Source organism: Mchenga conophoros, linkage group LG2 (genome assembly GCF_057382185.1).
Source record: "Mchenga conophoros isolate Kocher_MC1m ecotype Shallow Benthic linkage group LG2, M_conophoros_male_GT1.1, whole genome shotgun sequence".
NCBI lineage: Eukaryota > Metazoa > Chordata > Actinopteri > Cichliformes > Cichlidae > Mchenga > Mchenga conophoros.
The window spans coordinates 2,950,616-2,975,246 of record NC_140527.1 but is presented as its reverse complement, the minus strand read 5'-3'; the positions used below and the strand labels follow the sequence as shown (position 1 = coordinate 2,975,246).

Sequence of the window (24,631 nt, the reverse complement as noted above, 5' to 3'; positions counted from 1 at the left end):
TCTCTGCTCCACACATGTCCCAAACATCTCAGCCTTGCTTCCCTAACATTGCCTCCAAACCACCCAAACTTGAGCTGTCTGATTGATATAATAAATAAGTCTCACCATCTTCAAGCATCACCCCCACTGTTATATGATAAGTATGATATTTAGCATGTCATTGTTGCATTGCAGTCTACTGTAATATCTAAAGGATATATTGTGGTGTGAAAAGTGTTTGCTCCCGTCCTGATTTCCTTGGATGTCTGTCACAAACAAATGTTTCCAATCATCAAACAAATTACAATATAAGACAAAAATAACACAAGTACACACAAAATACAGTGTTTAAATGAAGGTGTTTATTATTAGGCAAAAAATCCAAACCTACATGCATGATTGTTTTTATTCAGCCACATTTTTGAGTCTGAACCGTGTTTTTAAGGTCACACCATCTCCCACACCAACCGGTCGCAGCAGATGGCCCCGCCCCTCCTGAGCCTGGTTCTGCTGGAGGTTTCTTCCTGTTAAAAGGGAGTTTTTCCTTCCCACTGTCGCCAAAGTGTTGCTCATAGGGGGTCATATGATTGTTGGGCTTTTCTCTGTATCTACTGTACAATATAAAGCGCCTTGAGGCGACTTTTGTTGTGATTTGGCGCTATATAAATAAATAAAATTGAATTGAATTGAATTGAATCTCATTCTGGTCGGGACTTTGACTAGGCTACTCCAAAGTCTTCATATAGTTTTTCTTAAGTCATTCAGAGGTGGACTTGCTGGTGTGTTCTGGATCATTGTCCTGCTTCAGAACCCAAGTGTGCTTCAGCTTGAGGTCACAAACAGTTGGCCGAACATTCTCCTTTAGGACATTATGGAAGACAGCAGAATTCATGGTTCCATTTACCACAGCAAGTCTTTCAGTCCTGAGGCAGCAAAATAGCCCAGACCATCACATTACCATATTTTACTGATAGTATGATGTTCCTTTTTAGAAATGCTCTGTTACTTTTAAGTGAGTTGTAATGGGACACACACCTTCCAAAAAAGTTCAGCTTTCGTCTCGTCAGGCCACAGAGTATTTTCCCAACAGTCTTGGTGACCATCAAGAGTTTTCTGGCGAAAGTTTTTCAGCAGTGGTTTTTGTCTTGGAAAAAAACGCAGGCCATTTCCCCCAGTCTCTTTCTTATGGTAGAGTCATGAACACTGACCTTAGACGAGGCAAATGAGACCTGCGGTTCTCTGGATGTTGCTCTGCGGTCTTTTGTGACCGAGTGATCGCTGTGATCTTGGGGTAATTTTGGTCAGCCACCAAAATTAAGGTTCACCACTGTTCCATGTCTTCTCTTGTGATGGCCACATGACACCAATGCTCCGATACAAGCTGCTAACTTGAAGTTGCATTTTCCTCGAACCGCCGCCTCAAAGCTTGCTCCAGTGCAGAAAATCACACGCGATGTTTTGACCACTTGGCTCACATAAGTGGTCAAAATCATCAATACTGCTACGTAACACGAGACGCTTTGTAACACCCCAGTGCCATGTGAACGTGTGTTTTTGAAAGTTGTCAGCAAGAAAATAAAGAAAAGCAGTGGAAAAAATATTTTTTGTCATTAAAAATCTAAAAATCCCAATCCCATGAACATAATCACACCCTCTGTTTGTATAGAAGCAACTGATCTGTCAATTCATCCAAAATTGTATTGATATCATTCACACAAACCTTCGTTACACTCAGCACACGATTACACTGTTTGCTGTTCCCTGTTTTGTCACTAGATGTCACTGAAACAAAGCTTTTAACACTGGGATTTCCAGGCTTCTACCGTTCTACCTTTAAAAGCCGGAGAGCAGTCAGTCAAATGCTGGAAGTGGAAGCTAAATTGGCTAGTCATTCATATGTATATTAGGTCGTTACCTAGGAATTCTGGAGGGAGGGGAGTGGGGGTGAGTGATTGAGGGGGTGGGGGAGTGGAGTGTTTCAGTTTGCCATCTTAGGGAGAAATCAACACATGTCCTTTGTATGTCCTTTGTTGCTGACATTTATTGATGAAAACAGTACAAAAAACCAACCATTTGTACACATATTTACAAATAATGATAAAAAGTGAGTGAGTACATTTCAACATTTTCAGCAATCACTCACAATCCTGGCACTGCCACGGTATCTGTCGTCTGCATTTACCACATGTGTACCTGTAGCAGTGAACACATCGCACAGTGGCCTGATTTTTTTTGCATCTGTGTTTGACCTGACACGTGGCCCTTTTTCCAGGGCTCGGTGTGGAGGGTTGTGTCCGAAGCAACTGATCTTTTCTTGCCTTCTTCGCAGCTACATGAGAGCGAGCCAACTCCCTTGCAAGCTCCACCAGGAAGTCCACCCGTCTTTCCTTCGTCCCGGTGCATGCTTGATACAGCACATGTGCATTCAGTGCTGCCATGTCAATCATGTTATAAAACACGGCGACTGGCCAGCGCCGTGTTCCTTTGCGGACAGTGTACTCCCGAACCATCTGGTCCATCACATCCACGCCACACTTTGTTTTGTTGTAAAGGGTGACAGTGTTTGGCTTCCTTTTGGTAGTGTTATCAGTCTGAACCACGCTGTGCATGATGCTAAGAATATAGACTGTCCTCTTCCGTTTGGCCGCATACGCCGTCAGCGTGGCAGCAGAGGTTGAAAACACCTAAGAAATAAGATAAATTGTTATTTCCATAGCCCTTTTACACACAATGAAACACATAAACATAGAACCACAAAAGACCTGCAACATACCTGAGTGGTGAATTCATTGCGATCTGTCTGTCTAGTGGATTGAGGAATTTCCCTGCGAATCTTGTTGACTGTGCCGAGGATGGTGGTTTTCCGTCCAAGAAGTTTTTGCGCAAGTGAAAGCGATGTGAAAAAATTGTCCGTGGTAACATTTCTGCCCTTGTCTAGGAATGGTTCCATCAGCCTCATCACTACATCTTCAGACAGTCTCTCCCCACTGGGACGATTGGGGTCCTTGCCAAGATATGGGAAGACATTGCAAATGTACTTGGATTTTAGGTCGCAAGCCACCCAAAACTTGATCCCAAACTTGTCCGGTTTACTTGCAATATACTGCAGGAAACAGCACTGAGTCTTTGATGGGAAAAGCTGCTCATCAACGGTGATATGTAGACCAGGGTTGTAGCACGTGATGCAGTTGGTGACAAATGATCCCCACACACTGGAAATTGCAGCGAACTTATCAGTCTTTGCTCGATCACTGCGGGTGGACTTGTCATCAAAGCGTAGGTGTTGCATGATGTCTTGGAAGCGGTTTCGTGCCATAATTCCAATGATCTGTGGGTTTCCCAGGTTTGCTGACCAGCAGTCATTTACCGATGGAACCCTGTAAACCCCCCGCAAGATGACAATTGCAATAAATGCCATCATAGAGCACTGGGTGTGCCCCGCTAAGCGGGGTACTGTGACGGGGCACACCCAGTGCTCTATGATTGGTGCACAATCATCTCTATGATTGGTGCACAATCATCTCTATGATTGTGCACCAATCAGAGCACTGGGTGTTTTTTGTACTGGGTATATATATGACACAATCTCACTGCACTTAGCCTAACCCTTCATTGCCCTGAAGAATTCTGTGGTGTACGGACCTCCTCTCCAAGGAAAGAAAATGCAGAGAAGACTCACTACTCAGCAGGCGTTGGAAATGATCCTGACGGAAGTCGACCCTTGTGACTCGGATGGAGAAGACCTAGAAGTTCAGCCGGATTCGGACTCAGAGCTGTCTGATCAGTCTTCCGGTTAGTTTCATTTCATGTTATTTCCTTTTTCATTTCAAACAAGTAAGTGGATGTAGTTAGTAAGTTTGTTTGACCTTCCCATTGCTCACAATTTGAATTTGTTCACACTGCAGATGAGGAGACTGCTTCTCCACCGAAAAAGAGAGCTTGTTTGGGGACTGAGACAGCGAAAGATGGCACAGTGTGGCGTGAAGAACAGGTGGGGACCCGTCTCCCTTTCACCCCAATAGAACCGTACGCTGCAGATGGAGAGCCAACGGCTAAGGCCAGGAGAAGTATCTCGAGTCGCCTTCAGAGCTTCCTGTGTTTCATCACTCTTGACATGCTTCATACCATTCAAGAATGGACTATTCAACATGCACAGCAAACGGAGCATGTTCATTGGTTCATGGACCTCCCTGAACTAATGGCATTTATTGCAATTGTCATCTTGCGGGGGGTTTGCAGGCTTCCATCAGTAAATGACTGCTGGTCAGCAAACCTGGGAAACCCACAGATCATTGGAACTATGGCACGAAACCGCTTCCAAGACATCATGCAACACCTACGCTTTGATGACAAGTCCACCCGCAGTGATCGAGCAAAGACTGATAAGTTCGCTGCAATTTCCAGTTTGTGGGGATCATTTGTCACCAACTGCATCACGTGCTACAACCCTGGTCTACATATCACCGTTGATGAGCAGCTTTTCCCATCAAAGACTCGGTGCTGTTTCCTGCAGTATATTGCAAGTAAACCTGACAAGTTTGGGATCAAGTTTTGGGTGGCTTGCGACCTAAAATCCAAGTACATTTGCAATGTCTTCCCATATCTTGGCAAGGACCCCAATCGTCCCAGTGGGGAGAGACTGTCTGAAGATGTAGTGATGAGGCTGATGGAACCATTCCTAGACAAGGGCAGAAATGTTACCACGGACAATTTCTTCACATCGCTTTCACTTGCGCAAAAACTTCTTGGACGGAAAACCACCATCCTCGGCACAGTCAACAAGATTCGCAGGGAAATTCCTCAATCCACTAGACAGACAGATCGCAATGAATTCACCACTCAGGTATGTTGCAGGTCTTTTGTGGTTCTATGTTTATGTGTTTCATTGTGTGTAAAAGGGCTATGGAAATAACAATTTATCTTATTTCTTAGGTGTTTTCAACCTCTGCTGCCACGCTGACGGCGTATGCGGCCAAACGGAAGAAGACAGTCTATATTCTTAGCAGCATGCACAGCGTGGTTCAGACTGATAACACTACCAAAAGGAAGCCAAACACTGTCACCCTTTACAACAAAACAAAGTGTGGCGTGGATGTGATGGACCAGATGGTTCGGGAGTACACTGTCCGCAAAGGAACACGGCGCTGGCCAGTCGCCGTGTTTTATAACATGATTGACATGGCAGCACTGAATGCACATGTGCTGTATCAAGCATGCACCGGGACGAAGGAAAGACGGGTGGACTTCCTGGTGGAGCTTGCAAGGGAGTTGGCTCACTCTCATGTAGCTGCGAAGAAGGCAAGAAAAGATCAGTTGCTTCGGGCAGAACCCTCCACACCGAGCCCTGGAAAAAGAGCCACGTGTCAGGTCAAACACAGATGCAAGAACAATCATGCCACTGTGCGATGTGTTCACTGCTACAGGTACACATGTGGTAAATGCAGACGACAGATACCGTGGCAGTGCCAGGATTGTGAGTGATTGCTGAAAATGTTGAATTATTTGTAAATATGTGTACAAATGGTTGGTTTTTTGTACTGTTTTCATCAATAAATGTCAGCAACAAAGGACATGTGTTGATTTCTCCCTAAGATGGCGAACTGAAACACTCCACTCCCCCACCCCCTCAATCACTCACCCCCACTCCCCTCCCTCCAGAATTCCTAGGTAACGACCTAATATACATATGAATGACTAGCCAATTTAGCTTCCACTTCCAGCATTTGACTGACTGCTCTCCGGCTTTTAAAGGTAGAAACGCAAAATGATGACTCCGCGGGGGTCTAAGGTAGAAAACCAAAATGACTGCTCTCCGGGGGTCTAAGTGAATTCATCTGTTTTCTATACAACTCATGAAGTGGTTCAATACTGGTTCATTGCTTGATTTGCACATCACTAGTGTTGGCCATTTGTGGATAATGGCTCTCACTATCATTTGCTGGAGTCCCACAGCTTTAGAAAGGGCTTTATCATCTCGTCCAGACTCTGAGATCTCAATTGCCGTGCTTCTCATTTGTTCCTAAATTACCTTGGGTCATGATATCTGGCTTTTCAGGATCTTTTGGTCTACTCCACTTTGTCCTTCGTAAGCGATTTCCTGATTAATAACAGGCGTGGCAGTAATCAGACCTGGGTGTGGCTACAGAAATTTAGTGTTTACTTGTGTTATCGTTGTCTAATATAGAAATTAAATAGCAAATATGATTAATATTTAAATGATCAAACATAGAAGATCAGAAAATGAATCTTCAAACTTTGTAGCTTTGGTTTAGATTTCTGTACAGAAAAAAGGAAGCAACCACTGTTGTGGAAGCTAATGGGGTTCCTTATAACAAATACCACTGTATATGACAACAAACAAAGCATATTAGGTCTATTTTAAAAAGCACTAATGAGAAGAATACCATACCATAGAAAACAAGAAGGCATGGTGAGCTGATCCAGCTGGACAATAAACAAAGATTGTAGATATAACTCCTCAGTCCTCACATCCCCAGAGATGCTGCTGTTATCTGTTCTGATCAATGGCTGGCCACTGGCCCAAAAAACATGTGCATTTTATTTTACTTAAAGCCTGCGACTTTTTTTTAGTTTATTCTTTTAACAGTCACGTCTATAATAAACGTCTATCAGAAAAATGGCTTTGAAAAATCAAATATTCATGTCCCCACCTGACAACATCTTTAAACGAGCAGAAAGAGAAACATAAAGAGTCAGCCTGCAGCTTAGCTGACTGTGTGGAGACACAAAGGTTAAATTCAAAGTTGCAGCACTAGCTGCCTATGGAGCACACATGCCTCCGAGCTTCCTGTCATCCTGCTCTCCTCAGCTGACAGCAAACCTCATCGTCCCCTTCGGGCCAGAGGACACGGAGAGAAGGCTGCAGTATGGGACGTTATCAAAACCGGCAGGTACACTGAGTGTGAGAGGACCAGGCTGTGTCCCAGCCTGCCTGGCTGAAGGTGAGGATCCGAGCTAGGTGTGTCTGTGTTGTGGTACTGCCTCGTATTTAACCTTCAGGAGACGTTCTCACGCTGGGTGTGGGGGACCGCTGTCCTCTCAGGTATCGGAATGTGAGCACAGTGACGAGGATGCTGGTGGGCTTTTGCTGCTGTTGACCAGGTGAGCTGAATAATGGAGTGAATCAGCGCTATGGTCGATGATGGCATAGACCACAGACCCGAAACACGCAGTACTGTAGCCTTTCGAGGCTAAGAAAAATTACGCGCCAAACTCTATTACGAATCGCCAGGATTTAAAGTTTTGTGCCGTTTCAGACGGCACATTTATCGAATAAAATAGAGTGCTCGGCATTTTAGGAATATATGGGCAGCACTTGTGAATTCGGCTGACGTTGATTCACTAATTCGTCCAATCTTAGTGTTACATTTACTTTAGAAATCTTCACAAAACAGGGACGATTCTCAGGCTGCCAGTACATTTCGGAAACGGGAATATGGATCCCGTGTGACCCGATTGAGAAGGCAGTTGTCTTTGATTCAATGAAATATTTGCAGGGGTTTAAAAAAACGTATAAAAGTTTAACATTTCCCAATTATGTTTGGTGATTCTCTTGGATCACTCTACAATCAGAGAGCGATGTCGTAATCTATCATCGGTGCTAAAAGCACGTCGGTGTGTTTGATGCTAAGAGGTAAGCTCCAGCGGGTCTTTAATGACCTTAAGATACGATTAATGATTTTCTGGCCCAGAATAATAATAAAAATCCCTCCTCCCTGGAATGGTTTTCCTCTCCTCGCAGCCCCCCCACAGGAAGCTGGTCAAATATTTATCAGATTGCACTCATGCTGATATGATTCAAGCTGTATATACAGAACTATATGAATGATTTCAGCCACTTAAAGAAATGACTGCCATGTGCTGTTCATAACTGGGTGTGAAATGAAAATATAAAAACAACAGAAGGTCCAAAGAATAAATAACCACATGAATGAATAAAAAAATCAGTTCAAACATCCCCAGTGACATAAACAAACACTCTCCAGGTTAGTTTTTTGTCTCATTCACTCCAGCAAGAAGCGTGATTTGTCACTTCAGAGGACGTGTTTCCACTGCTCTAGAGTCAGTGGCAGCGTGCTTTACACCACTGCATCCACACTTTGCATTGTGTTTGGTGATGTAAGGCTTGGGTTCAGCGGCTCTATGCAGTCTTAGTCCCTGACAGGGACCCAGTCTGCAGTCTGCATGCCTGGGTGCTTGATTTTATACACATGTGGCAATGGAAGGAATGAGCATTTGGATGAATGAGTGAATACTTTTGGCAATATAGTGTACCAAGATGGCAGCTGGTCATAAAATACTAACCAAATGCATTGGGCTGTGTCCAACCTTTACGTACAGTCTGTGGTTAAGATGAACATAAACACTTGAAATTGTGCTACTAGTTTACAGTGTTGTTACAGCTTATTATGATGGCAGTATGATGATACTTGAAGGAAACGGTTTCCAAGGCCTAATCCGTGGATCGACTTCCTCCGAGGCGTGGACGTCTATCAGCAGAGAATGTACCTTCACCTGAGAGCATGAGGGTGGGAATGGATGTTTGTGTCTGTGTGTGCCTGTATGTCTGTGTCTATATGTCAGGTTGGGTATCAGACGCCACCTCTCTGGGGACACCTCAGGCCCTCCAAGGTTTGGAGGCCTATCTCCACCCACCACCACTTCCCCTGCCGGTGGCGGACTCCCTCAGGTGTCGGTGTGTTGGTGGTTCTTTGTGTCTGGGGGTGGGCGTCCGGGTACACACCGGCTCACTCCTTGGCGGCCGCTTGTCGGGGCCTGGGGCCTGGGGCTCGCTCGGGCCCCTTTGGAGGTGGGGTGCCCCCGGCCTCTCGGCCTGGGGCTCGGTCACTCAGGCGCAGCTGGGGGCCGGCGGAGCTCACGGGCGCGTCACTGCAACTCCCCCTGACTTCTGCTCCGCAGCTGCTGGGCGAGCCCTCATCTGGGACTCTCCTCAGCTCTTACTGGGACAGTGGCGCAGCTGCCCCTCTGTTGGTCTTCCTTGGTCTCTTGTGTTCTGGGGGCCTCTGGATGTCTGGAGTTTTGATCTCCTCCATACCCGCTTCACACCCTGGAGGACGGGGCTGTGGCCCCCCCACACTCCCTAGCAGATCATTACATGGAGAAACCTTTGGAATGCAAGCATGCTGATCCACACAGGTATGCACACATGGGTATTCACAGACGCGGACTAAAGCTTTCTTGGCTGCTGCCTCAAAGCACACTGTGCGCTGTCTATCTTGCGTGCTGCACAATATCGTTTATTATTTAGTAAATATTGATATCTATGACTAGCTAGTTTATTGTGATGGTGCTTTGTTTTCTCTATTATTATGTTGCTCTTTGTTGTTTGCTGTCTCCTCTGTTTGTTTTTTTTGTTTGTTTTTTTTTTTTTTTTTTCTCCATACAGGTGACCCAGGAGTTCTTTTTTTTTTTTTCTCTCTCTTCCCCCCCCTTCTCACCGTCTCTTCTCCCCTTTGGTTTTCTTTCTTTCTCTCCCCCTCTTTCTCTCATTCATTCCCCCTGTCCTATTTATTAAAAAAAAAAAAAAATGACAAAGGATGAACTGAAGCTCTGCCATCACGTAATGTCGCATACTGCTGTTTCTGATGTCATTTAAAAAAAAAAAAAAAAAAAAAAAAAAGAGAATGTACCTTCACCTATCAGCAGAGAATGTCCCTTAGTCTGTAACACAGTCAAATATATTCTCAAGTAATATTCAAGCATGCCATTCAGCGTGTTAGTACGAGCTCGGGAGCAGCTTGGGAGAACAAGAAAACAGAGACTGCTTTAGATTGTCTTCCCAAAGTGACTCAACTTTATTCACAAGTACAACAGTTTATATAGAGGGTAAAATTCATGAGACAGCAGATTTATCAGTTTAAACCAGTACAGACCAAGATAAGGCAGCGTCTTCCTGCCCATGGGTGAAGAAGCATCCTTTGTGTAGTTTATCAGTTCAGCTACAATTGTGATTATCTCAGCGACATATTTTCAAGGCACAAAACAAAGAGTTCTTTCATTAGTGAAATCTGAAACAAACCATTTGGCCTCAACAGGCGTCTAAAAGATTAAGAAACTAATGTAGCTGAGGGAGTGATCTCTGTGGTATTTCAACCTTGTACCAGCCTGTGATTCTCACACATCAATTCTTGGGTCAAAGAGAAAAATAACTAAAACAAAGGGGCCTTATTGAATGACAGAGTTTTCCTGCATAATGTCACTATAAAACAATATCCAGTAAATGCTCCCATGGTGCTAAAATACCTAACAATACTAAGTGCATGCTTCCAGCCAAAACTAATGGGCTTTGTTGTCTAACTATATACAGCTAAGTATTGCCTAATTAGTCCTAGCTAACTAACTAGGAAATGCCTAGAGATGAGTGTGTTCATATTGTTGTCTTGGTTTAGAAAAACCAAACCAAACCGATGTGATGAAGGGGGGCAGGTATGACTGCTCATTGGCTATTGCAGTTTCTGTTGAGATTGCAGATGGGAGGCAACAGCATGGACCCACTGCCTAACCTGCCGAGTACTCGTTGCTCATCGTAATGATATGTGGAATAGTGTTTTGTTTGTCATGGTCTTAATGCTGCAACCACATTAAGTACTGCTGACCATGTTCGCTACTTTGTGGCGACAGTTTAACATCAGCTGCTATTTCATGCCACAAGGCAAAGTTATTATATTTTCACAAGCTCAAGAGGAAAATATGTGGACTTCAGGGCCCTCCCAACGTATTGTATCTGAATCCACTACAAAACCTTTGACGTAAGTTAAAAAAGAGCCTCGCCAGCATGAGTACAGCTGCTGACAAATCTGAAGAAATGGTGTGATGCATTCCTCCCACCACGGAGGCGAATTATGCACGGGCTCATGCAACACAGTGTTCCATCATCCCTTTATACTCGAAAGTGTGAAAATATTGGAAACAAAGACTGTATATAAAAGACTGAGATAACATCTATGGCTGAAAAGTGCAGCTAGTGCTGCAGTGACTTAAAGCCTGGTCCAGTTAGAAAGAAGTTCATCTAAATATGTACGGTGGGACCAGAGTTATCTCAGGTAATAACACTGTTAAATGCAGACAATAAAAGACATCATGGAGAAGCAAGAATGATGTAAACGTGTTCCCATCTGACCAGTTGTATTATCACTAGCAGTACTTTCATGTTAACCAGTTTAAACACGTTGGGAGTTTTACTGTGTAAAATGAGTCCTTGCCACTCAGTTTTCATATCCATGGACATTTTAAAAGCTAATTATAGAAATAGAATAAAGTTAATATTAAACTACCAACAGAGTGGTCTAGAACGTTCTCCTCCCTCTCTGATGTAGCACATGCAAATTGTTATAGATCTTGATGTCAGCGTTCTTTGACGTAAGGCAGCGTTGCAAGCATATCGTGAAACAAACAGGGAAGAGATACTATTGAGGTCATGAGGATGCTGAGTCATCTCTCTGCTTCTCTGAGCTCTTTGGTTCTTTAAGATGGGAGAGCGAGAGAGAGGAGACTGTTAGTGTGATAATGTGTCTCCGTCATTCTGAGAGTTTCACCTGATGGGTTTTTGTACAATAACGTAACATTATTGTGCAATTTCCATTCCACTTATCCATTAAAATGATCCTAGTTACAGGGCCTTACAACTGTGTTCTTTTGACTGAAGTTTTGATCCCTTGTAACGTCTACGTACAGGAGACGGGTATACAAGGTTTTCAAACAAATTTAAGCTCTGTTTAAATCTACGGGGAAACAAACGTTGCATCCACTGCAAGTGCCAGAAATGAAGGCCTGTTTTCCATGACTGACCTTGAGCATCATTCTTATGAGATGTATCACAGCAAAACTGCTTTTGTGATCCTGGATGGATTTGTGTCTGGTTTTGTCCGTGTGAATCCTGACAGGATCTGTTTTCGATCGTTTATTTGAGGAAAATTGAATAGTCTTTTTCTGTATATTTAAAGGGTCATGTCACCATGTGGTATAGACGGCTGATCAAAACTATTACAGCATTTGTAATGTGTTTTATTGGGTTTTTAAAAATGTCCTTTGAGTGCTCGTTCTTGCTAAAGCCAAAAGAGAGATTGGCTTTATGATGTGTAAGTCTTCTACTTAAGAAGTTATGAGAGATTAAAAATGATGAAAGTATGTAGCTAGCTATGTACAAGGTTTCATACAAGAAAAGGGCAAATCATTTTCATGGCTGCATCAGATATGTTTAAGTTAGCATTAAAAAAAATCAGCTGATTCAGTGGGAGTCGGGTAGGAGGCGCTCGCTGAATGTCTTTGGAATGACATTTGCTTTTGTATATGACAGAAAGTGTTTTTACTGTGAAGTTAGATGAAATGCTGGGTGTTGCATTTACAAGTTGGATATTCGAGTCCTTTGAGATGTCGATTATACTCCAAAATGAGCATAATGTGAAATCCTAAATTTACAAGCTAATTTCCTCTGTGCACAGATGCTCCACTCTGATTATGAAAAATTCCTCACAAAACATTTCATAGAGAAAAAGTCGTCGAAACTTCAGAAAAAACAACCGAATAGGCGTCTGTCATCCACGAAGGCCATGTGACGAGTGAGTCAGCACTGAAGCCGTGGCAATCAAGGCTGCAACAATATAACTGGGAGCAGGTGAAGGTCTAGCTGTCTGCAGAAAACCAAGTGAGGCTAAATATGTCTCCCCCCAAGATTTCAGAGTGAGTGCACAAGTATTTCCAATCCGTTTCTAGTTTTGTGTGTAAATGCTTCATCGTAGTTCTTCTACATGAGAACAACAGCCAAATGAACGAACAGTTCAGTTAGAAAAGCAAACAAACTATGAGACATTACTCCTCTTGGGGTTCCCTTTAGCCCCTGGAGTATTCACTCTGAAAAACAGACGTTAAACAGAATTCCATAAAAAGGAAAGGAAGAGAGGCTGGGACTGGAAAGTAGGAGGAAGAGGGAAGAAAATCTCTGAGAATACAGCCTGTAGACAGAGAAGTGCAACACTGAGGAGTAAGTCTTTCAGTTAAATACAGTATTAAATCAAATGTTAAATACAGCAAAGGCAAATCATCCCTGATGACAGTTCTGGTAGTATGCACTCGAAACGCTCACGCCAAGAATGTAACTTATAAAAATAAAAAGGTCAAAAGGTTACAAAATGAATACGGTGTTGTTTGTTTTGCATTTTTTGTTTATTAAATTCTTTATCTTTCAATTATCTGGGAATTAGAAAGAGCAAAGCTGCTTATCAGCTCGCTAAGTTAGCATGCGGTTTCCCCTCTGACCTTTTATAACTATGAATGAACAGTACTGCACAAAAGTCTAGTATTAAAAGCACTGCATGAGTATTCAAGGAAGGAAAGTCAGAGAAAAGTACTTAACAGATTTTGTCCAACTCTATCAGTAGGACAACATCCTGCAGGACTATAATTAAATATTTAAGACAGTTTTAGTTAATATTCTTTCAGCTGCAATCCTGGTGGCATTTAACAGTCAGAGCGCAGGTAATGAATTAAAAAGCAGAATCCAAAGGGAGGCCCAGTCTCTGCAACAAGTACAAATAAGTGTCCTTTTTTAAAATCATGATGCTTATCAATAAAAAAAGCAGATGGAAATGTCTCATATTGACCATTTTTAATAATAATCTAATGACTGTGCTGTGTAAGCTTCTGCCTCTGAAGTGTGTCTGCAGTTATAACTCTTTCTAACTTCCACATGAGGGAGTTCCTAACCACACTCAGCTCATTAAAGAACCAACAACATCTCATTTTTTTAGTTTGATCAGTGGTGATAAACACAATCCACACTCCTCAGTTTGTGGCCTTCCACGCACAGCTTCTAATGACTGCAAAGACTTTACTGGGAAGATCGATAGGATCAGGTCATTGTTCAGGTCGGTGCCCTTTCAACCAGGTCTCTCATTCAGTTCTGTTGTCTGAGTCTGATTTTCCTGACGGATTTTGGCTCATTAGCTCCTTCAGCTAGTTGAGGTAAACAGTATGTTTGGTAAACTCCAATCTGGTTGCAGACAAAGCCACACCACGGAAACAGCTTCAGTACAAATGACCTATTTGCTTGGATGAAGATGAACATTTATTTTAGTCCTGCTTGACTTATCTGCAGAGAGAGAGGGGGAGATGGATATAACCCTCAGACTATTCACTTAACACTCTTACCTTTGCTATGTAGACGACACACAGCTTTACTTTTCTCAGCAGCTTCTCATACCTCAGCGAACCCCTCCCTCTGCTCCATCTCAGTGTCAGTAAAGCTGATGTTCTCGTGTTCGACGCTTTCTCTAACGAGGTCAGTCAGTACATTGCCCCCCTTTCCAGCGACATCAAAACATTTGCTAAGAACCTTGTTATCATGTTTCACCAATACTGAATTTTGAATCTGAGATTTCTAAGCTCACCCAGTCTGGCTTTCTCCACCTCAGAAACATTGCAAAGCAAATCTTTCCTGTCATTCGGGCATCTGAAACCTTTAGTAAACACCTTCACTTTCCTTTGCCATGATTATCATAGCTGGCTTTTCACATCTCTGAGTCCTGCATAGAATCAGCTTTACAATCCCCCTCTTTTACCATATGAAGCTCTTCATAAACAGGACCCTGCTTATATATCAGAACTCCTGAAACCTTATCACTGCAGTGACGTCTCTGATCAGGTCTTCTAATTGTTACTGGCGATCCCACCCAATGTTAAAGTGAATGTGTAACCCTGTCTGTTCACATGTCTCTGTGTTGGAACATGTGGCTTTTATTTAAACTGTCAAGCACTTTGTATATCTGTGTTTTTGAACTGAGCTACACAAATAAAGTTATATATTAATATTATTTTGTTTATTATATTAATATATCACAAGGTTCCAGGAGATTTCCACAAAAGTAGCTGGTAGAAATATCCTTCAAAGAGCTGCTTTTTACTTTGAGTACATTCAGAGACAGTACTTTCTCACTTTTACTTGAGTAAAAAAGTTGAATCAGTACTTTTTAAAAAATTTTTACCATAGTATTTTTTAACACAGGTATCTGTACTTCTACTCAAGTAAAGATGTGTATTTTTGCCTCCTCTGTGAACTTTACATTTTGAATAATTGCCACATAACTATTCAATTCACAAAGATTTTCTATTTTGAATATGATCCTAATGATATTTGTTATCACTGCTTAAAAACACTTTCAAAGGGAACAAGTGCTAATACAGTATGTGTGTGTGTGCATGTGTGTGTGTGTGCATGTGTGTGTGTGTGTGCATGTGTGTGTGTGTGCATGTGTGTGTGTGTGCGCGTGCATGCATGCAAGGGCGTAACTGGATGCTGATAAGCCAGCTGGAGGGCCAAACTGATAAGCAGTCATATGTTACACCATACAGTACATGTATGCAAGTATGTTATTCATAATCACGTTATGTAAAATGTACATATACACAGTAATACTACAAATACATGACTCTAACCTTTCTCTATGATACAGTTTGTAGTATCACTACATTAAAGCACAAGTTGTACTACAGGCATAAAGCTTTACTTGTAAAAGATTTTGTAACATTTCTTTTTGTGAATAAAAAGGACGTGGTTGCCCTGCGCCCCCATCTCTTCTCTGGAGATAGACAGAAAAGGTGGGGCTAAAGGGAAGCCAGACTGGAGGGGCACACGCTGTATGATAGTTTCTTATCCACCACACTCATTGGAAACAATGTTTATCGGCTAAATCTGAACAGCGTTTTTGCTTTGTTGTTATTGGTTTCTTTTAGTAGCTTGTTTTTTAGTAACATCGCAGACTTTCACAAGTTCCGATGTGTCCACGCAGGCAGTGAACCTGGTAAGAAATATTTGTTACAGGAATATTTGTTGCTTAACAGACAAAAAGCTGAGTTCTGAACCTATAATGTGTATTTGTAGGTGAAACTGTTGCCTGGGCAGAGCCTAAGAGACTTTACAATAACCAAAGCAAAGTAAATGAAGAATAAGACGAGTATGGTAAACAATGAGCAGGAAAAAGATTGAGTGGTTGAGACGTTTGCAGGTGACACCTTTTTCCAGATCTGTGTTTGTCTAAGATCTACTACACATAAGCTTTTTTTTAACCATAAGAAAATGTCAATGATTTGGAATTTTTTCAGGAACTACATGAACACGTGTGTGGGATTTGTTGTGTCATCAGCCTGCTTGCTTTCCCTCATGATTCCTGTTCTTACTCCTATTTCCAGGAGATTTTGGATTCCCTTTGTGGGCTTAGTTGGATTTTGTGTTTGTGGGGTTAATGCAATCAAAAATACATCTTTGGATCTTTTTGTTAATCATGTCTGCCTCCATGGCTTTCTGTTGGTATGTTTAAAAAAACTTCACGCAATCTGTAATATAATCCAAAATACCACTAAAAAGATTATATGAGTGTTACAATTACTGGTGTTAATAGAATAATTATTAGGTTTAATGTAAGATACATATATAATTCTTGAGACTATTCTGAATTAGACAAACAGGTGTTTTAAATAAAGGTACATTTGTCACGGTTTGTCTGCAGGACTGAGATTATTTACAGTGTTGGTGCAGACAGTACTCTATACAAAGTCTTTTTGAAGTTCTCAGTTCAAACGTCCTATTTGTACAAAATTCCCTGGAAGGAAGGTCGGTGAATCAGAGTTCCCGATCCTCTGAGACTCTCGAGAATCCGCCAAGCAACAAACACTTTCTCCAAACTCCACTGGGCCGTCCTGCCACAGGAAGAGACGCATTAAACTCTTTAGCCAGTAAACTGAAACAGAGCCTTGCAGAGAGACACAGTGCAGACGACTACAGTTAGACAACACTCAGGCAAAGACTGAAGGTCAGGTCCCAGCTTAAGTAGCAAACAGCTGAGTGCCAGCTGAGCCACAGGTGCTTGATTGATTCAGGTGCAGAGGGCGGAGCTTCCAGGAGGATCCCGCCTCTGTGAGGCTGGTAAAAACACCCACACACAGAGCAACAAGCACAATATCAGACGCAGAGACAAAGAGAGATGGTGGAGACGCACAGGAGGACCATGACAAAACTTTCAACTAAATAATAATTAGTTTATGATAGAAAACACGTACGTAACTTTCACAACTCATACACCCTGTTAAAGCGTAGTCATGCTAAACGTTAGAAAACAACCCTTCACAGCCTAACTGCCTATAATAAGACAACAGTAGATGTGTGTGTGGCATTTGCATTAACTACTACAGATGAGGCATGCACGTAGTATGACACACATTTCTTCCTGCTCTGTTTCACGTCCACTTCCTCTAGAGGAGTCTCTCTATCCTCTTAACCTAATATTGATGTTAATGTTGCAGCCTCTGAAAAAATGTTCCTGCTTAGATCATTACTGTCCCAACAGTGGAGTTCAAGGATGACATGGATTCTGTTTTGTTTCAGGTTGAAGCCACATTATGACTGAATTAGAAGCCATGGGGGCAGGGACGCCTCCACCCTACATAATGTTTCTGGTGGTCTTCCTTTTCTTTCTTACGGGACTGCTGGGCTTCCTAATCTGCCACCTCTTGAAGAAGAAGGGCTATCACTGTCGAACAGACGTGGGGGATGAGGAGGAGGAGGAGAAGCTAGGAGAAAATGCAGACGGTGGGTTGGAGAGAAAAGGCTAATCAAGGAAGACAGAAAGTAAAATAAGGTTTAAGTTAGCCATACTGGCATTATTGTGCATGTGACAATTACATATATATTTGTAATAGATTACTATTAGAGTACTATGAGTAATGTATATGATCCAATTTTATTTGTATAGCAAGAAATCACAGCAACAGTTGCATTAAGGTGCTTTATATTGTAAGATAAAGACTCTACAATAATACAGAGCGAACAGAAACATTTTGTTGTTTGTGACAGTGTCTGTTAGTAACATAAATAGAGGATTAAAGCTGCATTCATTTATTTAACCACAACAATGACAAACAGTGGGCTATTGTTAGCTTGCTAACACATCTATCGTAGTGGCTGTGCTCGTGTGCTTGTCATGTCACAGATGTGCACGTTAAAGCAGATGACTCGTAAGCTGGAGAGGAAATAGCGTCTCGCTAATTTCAAAGATCATCATTTAGCCTGGAGAAATACTTTGTAAAACTAGAACATCTTACTGGTAATCAGTGATTGTAGCCAGGCTGAAAGTCAGAGCTCTGTTGAGCAAAGCTTTCCCTTCATGAATGTTTTAATTGTTAAAGAAAAGATCATTCATAACCATCTCGCAGATGTATCACTACCTGCAGCTGCTTTCAATACTATTGATATTTATTTACATTTTTTGCTCCAGTTGTTCTGAGTTAACCTCCAAAAATCTTTTCCTTAATAAATGAACCAAATACCGACACGTACCACAGGACTTTAGGCTGGCAGTAGTTAAACTGTTACTTAAACAGCCATCGCTTGACGCAGCTGTCTTCGCTAAATGTAGGCATATCTCCAACCTTCCTTTTATCTAGAAGATTCTTGAAAGAGTAGTTGTAAACCAGCTAACAGATCATCTGCAGAGGTTCATTTGAAGACTTTCAGTCAGGTTTCAAATTCACAGCACAGGAACGGCTTTAGTGAAGGTTACAGATGATCTTATGATCTCTGCGGGGGACTCATCTCTGCGCTAGACCCCAGCACAATATTTTATTACAGATATTATAGTATGTGCTGCACATATTAAGGCACTGCAGTGGTTTGGTTAGTAGCTAGTCTATTACATAACTCTCTAATAGACTCCAATTGGTTCACGGAATCGGGGAGTCTTCATAACACAATAAGGCTGGAATTATAAAGTTCCACAGGGTTCTGTGGAAATTTTGATTTTCATTCACCTTTTCCACCCACAATGTGTTTATACACCTCTCTGCATGTAGTCATTTGTTATCATTAATCTCTTGTCTCTTCTTCCTCTCCACCCCAACCAGTCGTGGCAGATAGATGCCCCTCCCTGAGCCTGGTTCTGCTGGAAGTTTCTTCCTGTTAAACGGGTGTTTTTCCTTCCCACTGTTTGGGTTGTTGGGTTTTCTCTTTCTTTGTATTGTTGTAGGGTCTTTACCGTGCAATATGAAGCGCACTGATGCAACTGTTGTTTTGAGTTTGCGCTACATAATTAAAATAAGTTGAATTCTAAATAGTTCCCATTGCTATTAGAAACCATAGCAGACATTTTCACTGCTATGCAGATGATACCCAGCTTCAGATAACACACACCAAAGAGACAAAGACCTGGATGACCTCTAATTTCCTGCTTCTTAATTCAGATAAAACTGAGGTTATTGTACTCGACCCAAAATAAAACAGGAAACATGAAACAGGCAGAGAGAAAAACCCAGAGACTGAGATTATACACAGGCCAACTTAAGGAATATCCAAAACCCTGAATAACAATAATCGAAGAATATAAATTAATCAACAAACGCAAAACACTGAGTCACAGACCCGTGACAGTAAATTTAAAATGAGAAACATTCGGTCTTAGCGTGAAGCTGAGATGCCAGTCGTGTAGCTTAACAGATAGTAGAGCAGACCATCCGCTAATCGGAAAGTTGGCGGTTTGATCCCTGGCTGCTCGAGTCTGTGTGCCAAGTATCCTTGGGCAAGATACTGAACACAAGTTGCTCGCCGATGGATCCATCGAAGTATGTGTGTGAATGTTAGATAGAAAGCAGTTAAGCATAGAAAAGCGCTGTATAACAACCAGTTCATTTACCACTTGCATTTGTTACTTGTAGTTTCACTACTGTAATTCATCATAATTATTATTACCTAAAAACTCCCAGAAAATCCTTCAGTTGATCCAAATGCTGCAGTGGGAGCAGACAGGGACTAGAAAGAGAGCAGTTTTACTGGCTTCCCTTCATTTCCTCTGGGATGAATTCCATGTTATCTTAAAGACCTCAGTGTAGCATAGTACCTCGTTAGAGCGCACTTTACTTGTGGTAAAAAGTAGGATGGGAGGCAGAGCCTTCAACTTTCAGGTCCCTCTTCTGACAAAAATGTTAAGATTAGTCTTAAAGCTTTCCGTTTTGGGTCTGGATCAGCTGACCTTGAACACTCCCTGCGTTATACTGCAATAAGCGGTGTGCAAATAAAACTGAAGTGATGTGAATCACGTGCCTCTAGCTTACAGTGCCGGCTAGCATTGCTGCTTGCAGCACTGTGAAAAGCAGAAGTGAGTAGGTGAGTCTCTCCCTGACAGTACATGGCCTTTCTGCCATTAAGAATCACTGAAGTGTCTTCTTTTGATGACACACATCAGCTGAGCACCTTCCAGACTGAACTACGGCACACTTTAGAAATCTGACCACCACCACTTGTTCCGCACCCACGCCCACTGGTGTGTGGACATGCTCTCATAGGCACACACCAGATCCCCAGCTTTGAGTAAATAGCCCCATTACCTTGTGGCTGTCCTGGTACAGACAAATGCCAGCAGAGTAAACCTGAATAGTGGAGCTCCAGAGATGGTTGGCTGGTCTGCTTGCCACCTTCTGCCAGGTCCTGCATTCAGGCCCATATCTTGACTTTCACTCTCTTATGTTTTAAGAACAAAATAAAAGGAATTTATCAGCTAGAAGATGAATGTGTTTGTTTTACTGTGTTTCAGATGAGGATGAAGAGAACCAGGACACGGTGGAGCAGATCCTTAAATGTATCATACAAAATGAAGGTGACAGAACCCACCAATATTTTCTCAATATTTTTTTAATTTCTTGTTGGAATTTGGAAATTCTAAACCTATAACATATTCCAATTATAGTTATATAATGGTCATGGAAATGATGTGTAGACCAGGGGTCTGAAGTTCTCCAGAGGCCTGGTAATGAACTATTCATTTGATACAGGTGTGCTGACCCAGGGTGAGAGCTAAAAGCTGCAGGACACCGGCCCTCAAGACCCCTGATGTAGACTCTCAACTTTCATTTAAGGGTATCCACATTCAAATTGGATGAAGGGTTTAGGACAGGGGTGTCCAACTTCAGTCCTCGAGAGCTACTGTCCTGCAGCTTTTAGATGCATCCTTGTTCCAACACACCTGAATCAAATGGCTCGTTTGATTGGCTTGTTATCAGGCCTTTGTCAGACTTGATGGCATGCTGAAGAGGTAATCCAACCATATGATTCAGCTGTGTTGGAGTAGGGATGCACCCCCGGTTTAGGAGTTTCAGCTCCTCGACGTGTGCCTCGCTCTTTTTAAAGGGACCAAAAGTAACTGGACTATTGACTTAAAGGCTATTTCATGGGTGGGAGTGGGCAGTTCCTTCATAATGTCATGGGATGGGTAATGAGGGAACAGGCTTCAGGTGGGAACAGAGCTCACACTAATCAGGTTGACGAGACAGGAACAGGAACTGGACCTAACACCAAGACGCAGAAACATGTGAATGTGACACTAGGACTGGGAGTAAAATGACAAGGGTGACATGTAACATGCATAGAAACAGAAACCTTAAAACTACAAGACAAACAGATGCAAATACTACACAAGGCAGAAACGCAACAATAAGAACCAAAGCCAGGAACATAAACTACATTTTAGAGCATTAAATAAACCGGAACAAAAATGTCCAGATACATAAAACTGGATCACGGACCCAGGACCTAACGGTAGAAGTTGTATTCCTGTTAATTTACTATTTACTTCTTTTATTTGTGTCCTCTAGCAAATATGGAAGCCTTCAATGAGATGTTGGGAAACCATAAAGTCTGCGTACGTCATGACCCCAGGTATGCTTATTCAGCTAAAGCTATGTTACACTACATGGTAATCTTTACTTTTTTATATGACCTCTAACAATTATTGCATTAACCGTTAAAGAATTACACATTTTATCACATTTTATGACCCAGTCATAAGGATGATCTGGGCATTCTTCAAGAATCTGCCTATGTGAACGTCACTGAGACTCTAATAATCTAAGGCTACGTCCACACGTACACGGGTATTTTTGCAAACGGAGATTTTCCGTTTTCGTTTTCAAAAATACCCGGGTACGTGTGGACGTAGCCTAAGTGTGATCTAAATGTTCTAGGACTTCACTTTTTTCCCCATTTTCCAAAATATGGGGTTGATTTGGACATTAACATCTTAGAGCCAGAGACTGTAAGGTAGCTTCAGGTTTCTTGTAAAATCAAGGCACTGAGGGGATTGAGCTGGATAAAACATTCTGATCTATTTAAGGTAGAAAGGTATTTAATCTAATTTCAAAACTTTGCTCATGTTAATGGCCAGGTTGCGTAAGGAGTCCATTGGTGGTATTCCTCCCCATCTCCACACAGTTCACTCAGGCACCGACCACAACTCCTGCCACCTCTGTGCCCAGATTAAATCTAAAAAAGGCCGCAGACAAAGCAGAACCCTACGTGCCAAGCAACGACCTGGGGAACAGACTGTGTTCTCTGTTGGCAGGTAATAATGAAGAACTGGACAGACACAGAGATAAAGTAGTGACAAATAAGAGGATTTGTAATTAATTTATTGAAATCCTTTCAGGTTCCGAGTGACACACACTGATAAAAAGTCTCATGGTGGGCCAAGTCCATTGGCCATTTCAGGGGACCAGCTGGACCAATCCCAAGACAGCGATGATAGGAAAGATGGCGGATACAACCTGAGAAGCATGTTTAAGGAAGTCCGCCGACCTTCAGAAAGTGCCAGTGGAGTATCTGCAAATGTGGGAAGAAGAAAAAAGAGCGTGACTATATTTGGGCTAAGGCGGGGCAGTGACCCTGTAGGTATGAAGGTAGGGGAGGAGACGGGCAAAGATATTGGAGGGGTTAAATTTGCTGTTCAGCAGCAACCTGTAGTGCTGGAAGAGCCCGTGCCTGTTAAGAACATTAAAGTTGATCTTCAGCATGGCACTAAATCTGATTCCATACTTGAGACTGAGCTACAACAGGAGAACAAAACATCAAGTTCTCTTAATTCTCCTTCTTCCCAGATTAAAACTCTGCTCAATCCTGAACCTTGTAAAAAGATCCAGTCTTCATCCGGGAGTACAGTTGTTTCTGCCCCAAGTTCTCTTCCTATTCCATCTGAGAAGGGAGTAAATGTTGAGGGTCAGTGGATAAAACCTGAAGAGGCATATGAGTTTGGTCCACTGCAGACATCTACACCCATTGTACCTATGCCCACATCAATTCCAGGTTTCACTTCTGTCACTCATACTGGTCAGCTTGACGCCTGTTCCAGGACAGGTTCTCAGCTTATTCAAGACCTAAGCTCTGGTTCAGATATGGAACCAGGTTTAACCCTAGATTCATCCCCTTCATCTTCCTTCCCAATCAAGACGCCATCTTCAGTTTCTTCATTAAAAACTCCTACATCCCCCCTAGCAGGGGCAGCAAGTCCCAAAGTTGGCTCAAAAAATATGCCACCAGAAGCTGTAAAAGGAGAACTTCCTCGTGTCCTCACACCAAGCCCGAAACTCCCACTTCACCAAGAAATGTCTAGCCAATCACCTGTTTCCTATTCATCCTTTAGACAAACTTATAGTCCATCACAAGCCCGGGCTCCGGAGAGAGAGCTTGAAGGCACCACAATGCCCAAAGCTGAAGAAAAATTAGAATTTAAGAGACCTGGAATTCTAAAAAAAATTAAACTGTCACCAGTTGCAGCAGGGGAGTCTAAAAGCTCTGCCCTTTCATCTTCACCTGAACAACTTTTTAAAGACAGATCAAGCAGTTTACCTTTGTCACCTTCTAGCCTGTCTCCCTCCTCACCTCAAGGTGGCAGAATAAGTAGTGTGACCATTGTTAAAGCCAGTCCTGACAGCCAGAGGGAGTTCTCTGTTGTCACAATGGTGGAAGAAGAGAAGTCAACCACTAACGACCAGAAAGAAGACGATTATGAACTTGGAGCTGAAACAGACAAGAGGGTTATCAGATCAGCTGAAGGAGAAGATTTTGTACCAGGTGCTACACAACCTGAGAGCCAGAGCGGAAAAACTTCTGGTGTAGAGGTTATCCCGTCTTTGAGTCAAGAGAAGGAGGACATGATGGAAATGGAAGATATTAGAGACTGCAAGGTGATGCAGGTGGAAGGAGCACAGTTAATGGAGGAAGAAGTGGAGCTGAAGATGGAAAAGGACTGACAGCTGAAGTCACAAAGTGGTGAAAAGTTAAGTGTCCAGTGCTGATCTAAAGAAAGTGACTGTTGCCACCACTGAGTAGAATAAGGCATTCTTATAAAATAACCATGAGCATATTTTTAATTATTAACTGGTTACACTGTAGGGGGACTGGACTGGATGCTTGATTGAAAAGCCATCCACACAAATTTCAAATTGTCTTTATATAATGGATAACCACTCTTCAGTTCACACTTTGGTCCATACTAAGCACTTCAGTACCAAATATCCCCAAATGATGGGAATCCTCTAAGCTCTACACACTTTCTCACAGCCGGAGCTTTGTCAAAGTTCTGGGAACCGATGGAGGAACTTTTTACTGCGTAGCTAAAAATTCAAGTTATTAGATCTGTTTTTGGGCTGTGTGTAAGAGTAGGACATAAGTGAAGCAAACATACAGTGATTTGTCCAGATACAGTTTGGTCAATCACATGAATGTAGATCTGGCAAAATATTACCATACAAACAACAGTTTTAACATGAGCCCTAAAAATGGACCAAATCAGAAAGAAGAGAA

General features: G+C 42.3%; 1 protein-coding gene across 4 annotated transcripts; it reads left to right on the top strand.

Moving 5' to 3' along the window:
- The first annotated feature begins 6,767 nt into the window (after window positions 1–6,767).
- Window positions 6,768–24,631, top strand: rell2 (RELT like 2). 4 transcript variants are annotated; one of them, XM_085283209.1, is made up of 6 exons: window positions 6,768–6,941; window positions 17,396–17,599; window positions 20,592–20,654; window positions 21,649–21,712; window positions 22,218–22,394; window positions 22,479–24,631. In XM_085283209.1, the coding sequence occupies exons 2-6, from the start codon at window positions 17,410–17,412 to the stop codon at window positions 24,076–24,078; spliced, it is 2,094 nt and encodes a 697-aa protein (XP_085139335.1). In that variant the 5' UTR covers window positions 6,768–6,941; window positions 17,396–17,409; the 3' UTR covers window positions 24,079–24,631. The 4 variants fall into 4 exon arrangements, with proteins under 4 accessions (XP_085139335.1, XP_085139354.1, XP_085139344.1 ...); XM_085283228.1 differs by lacking the exon at window positions 6,768–6,941 and adding an exon at window positions 6,952–7,101; XM_085283218.1 differs by lacking the exon at window positions 6,768–6,941 and adding an exon at window positions 15,683–15,815.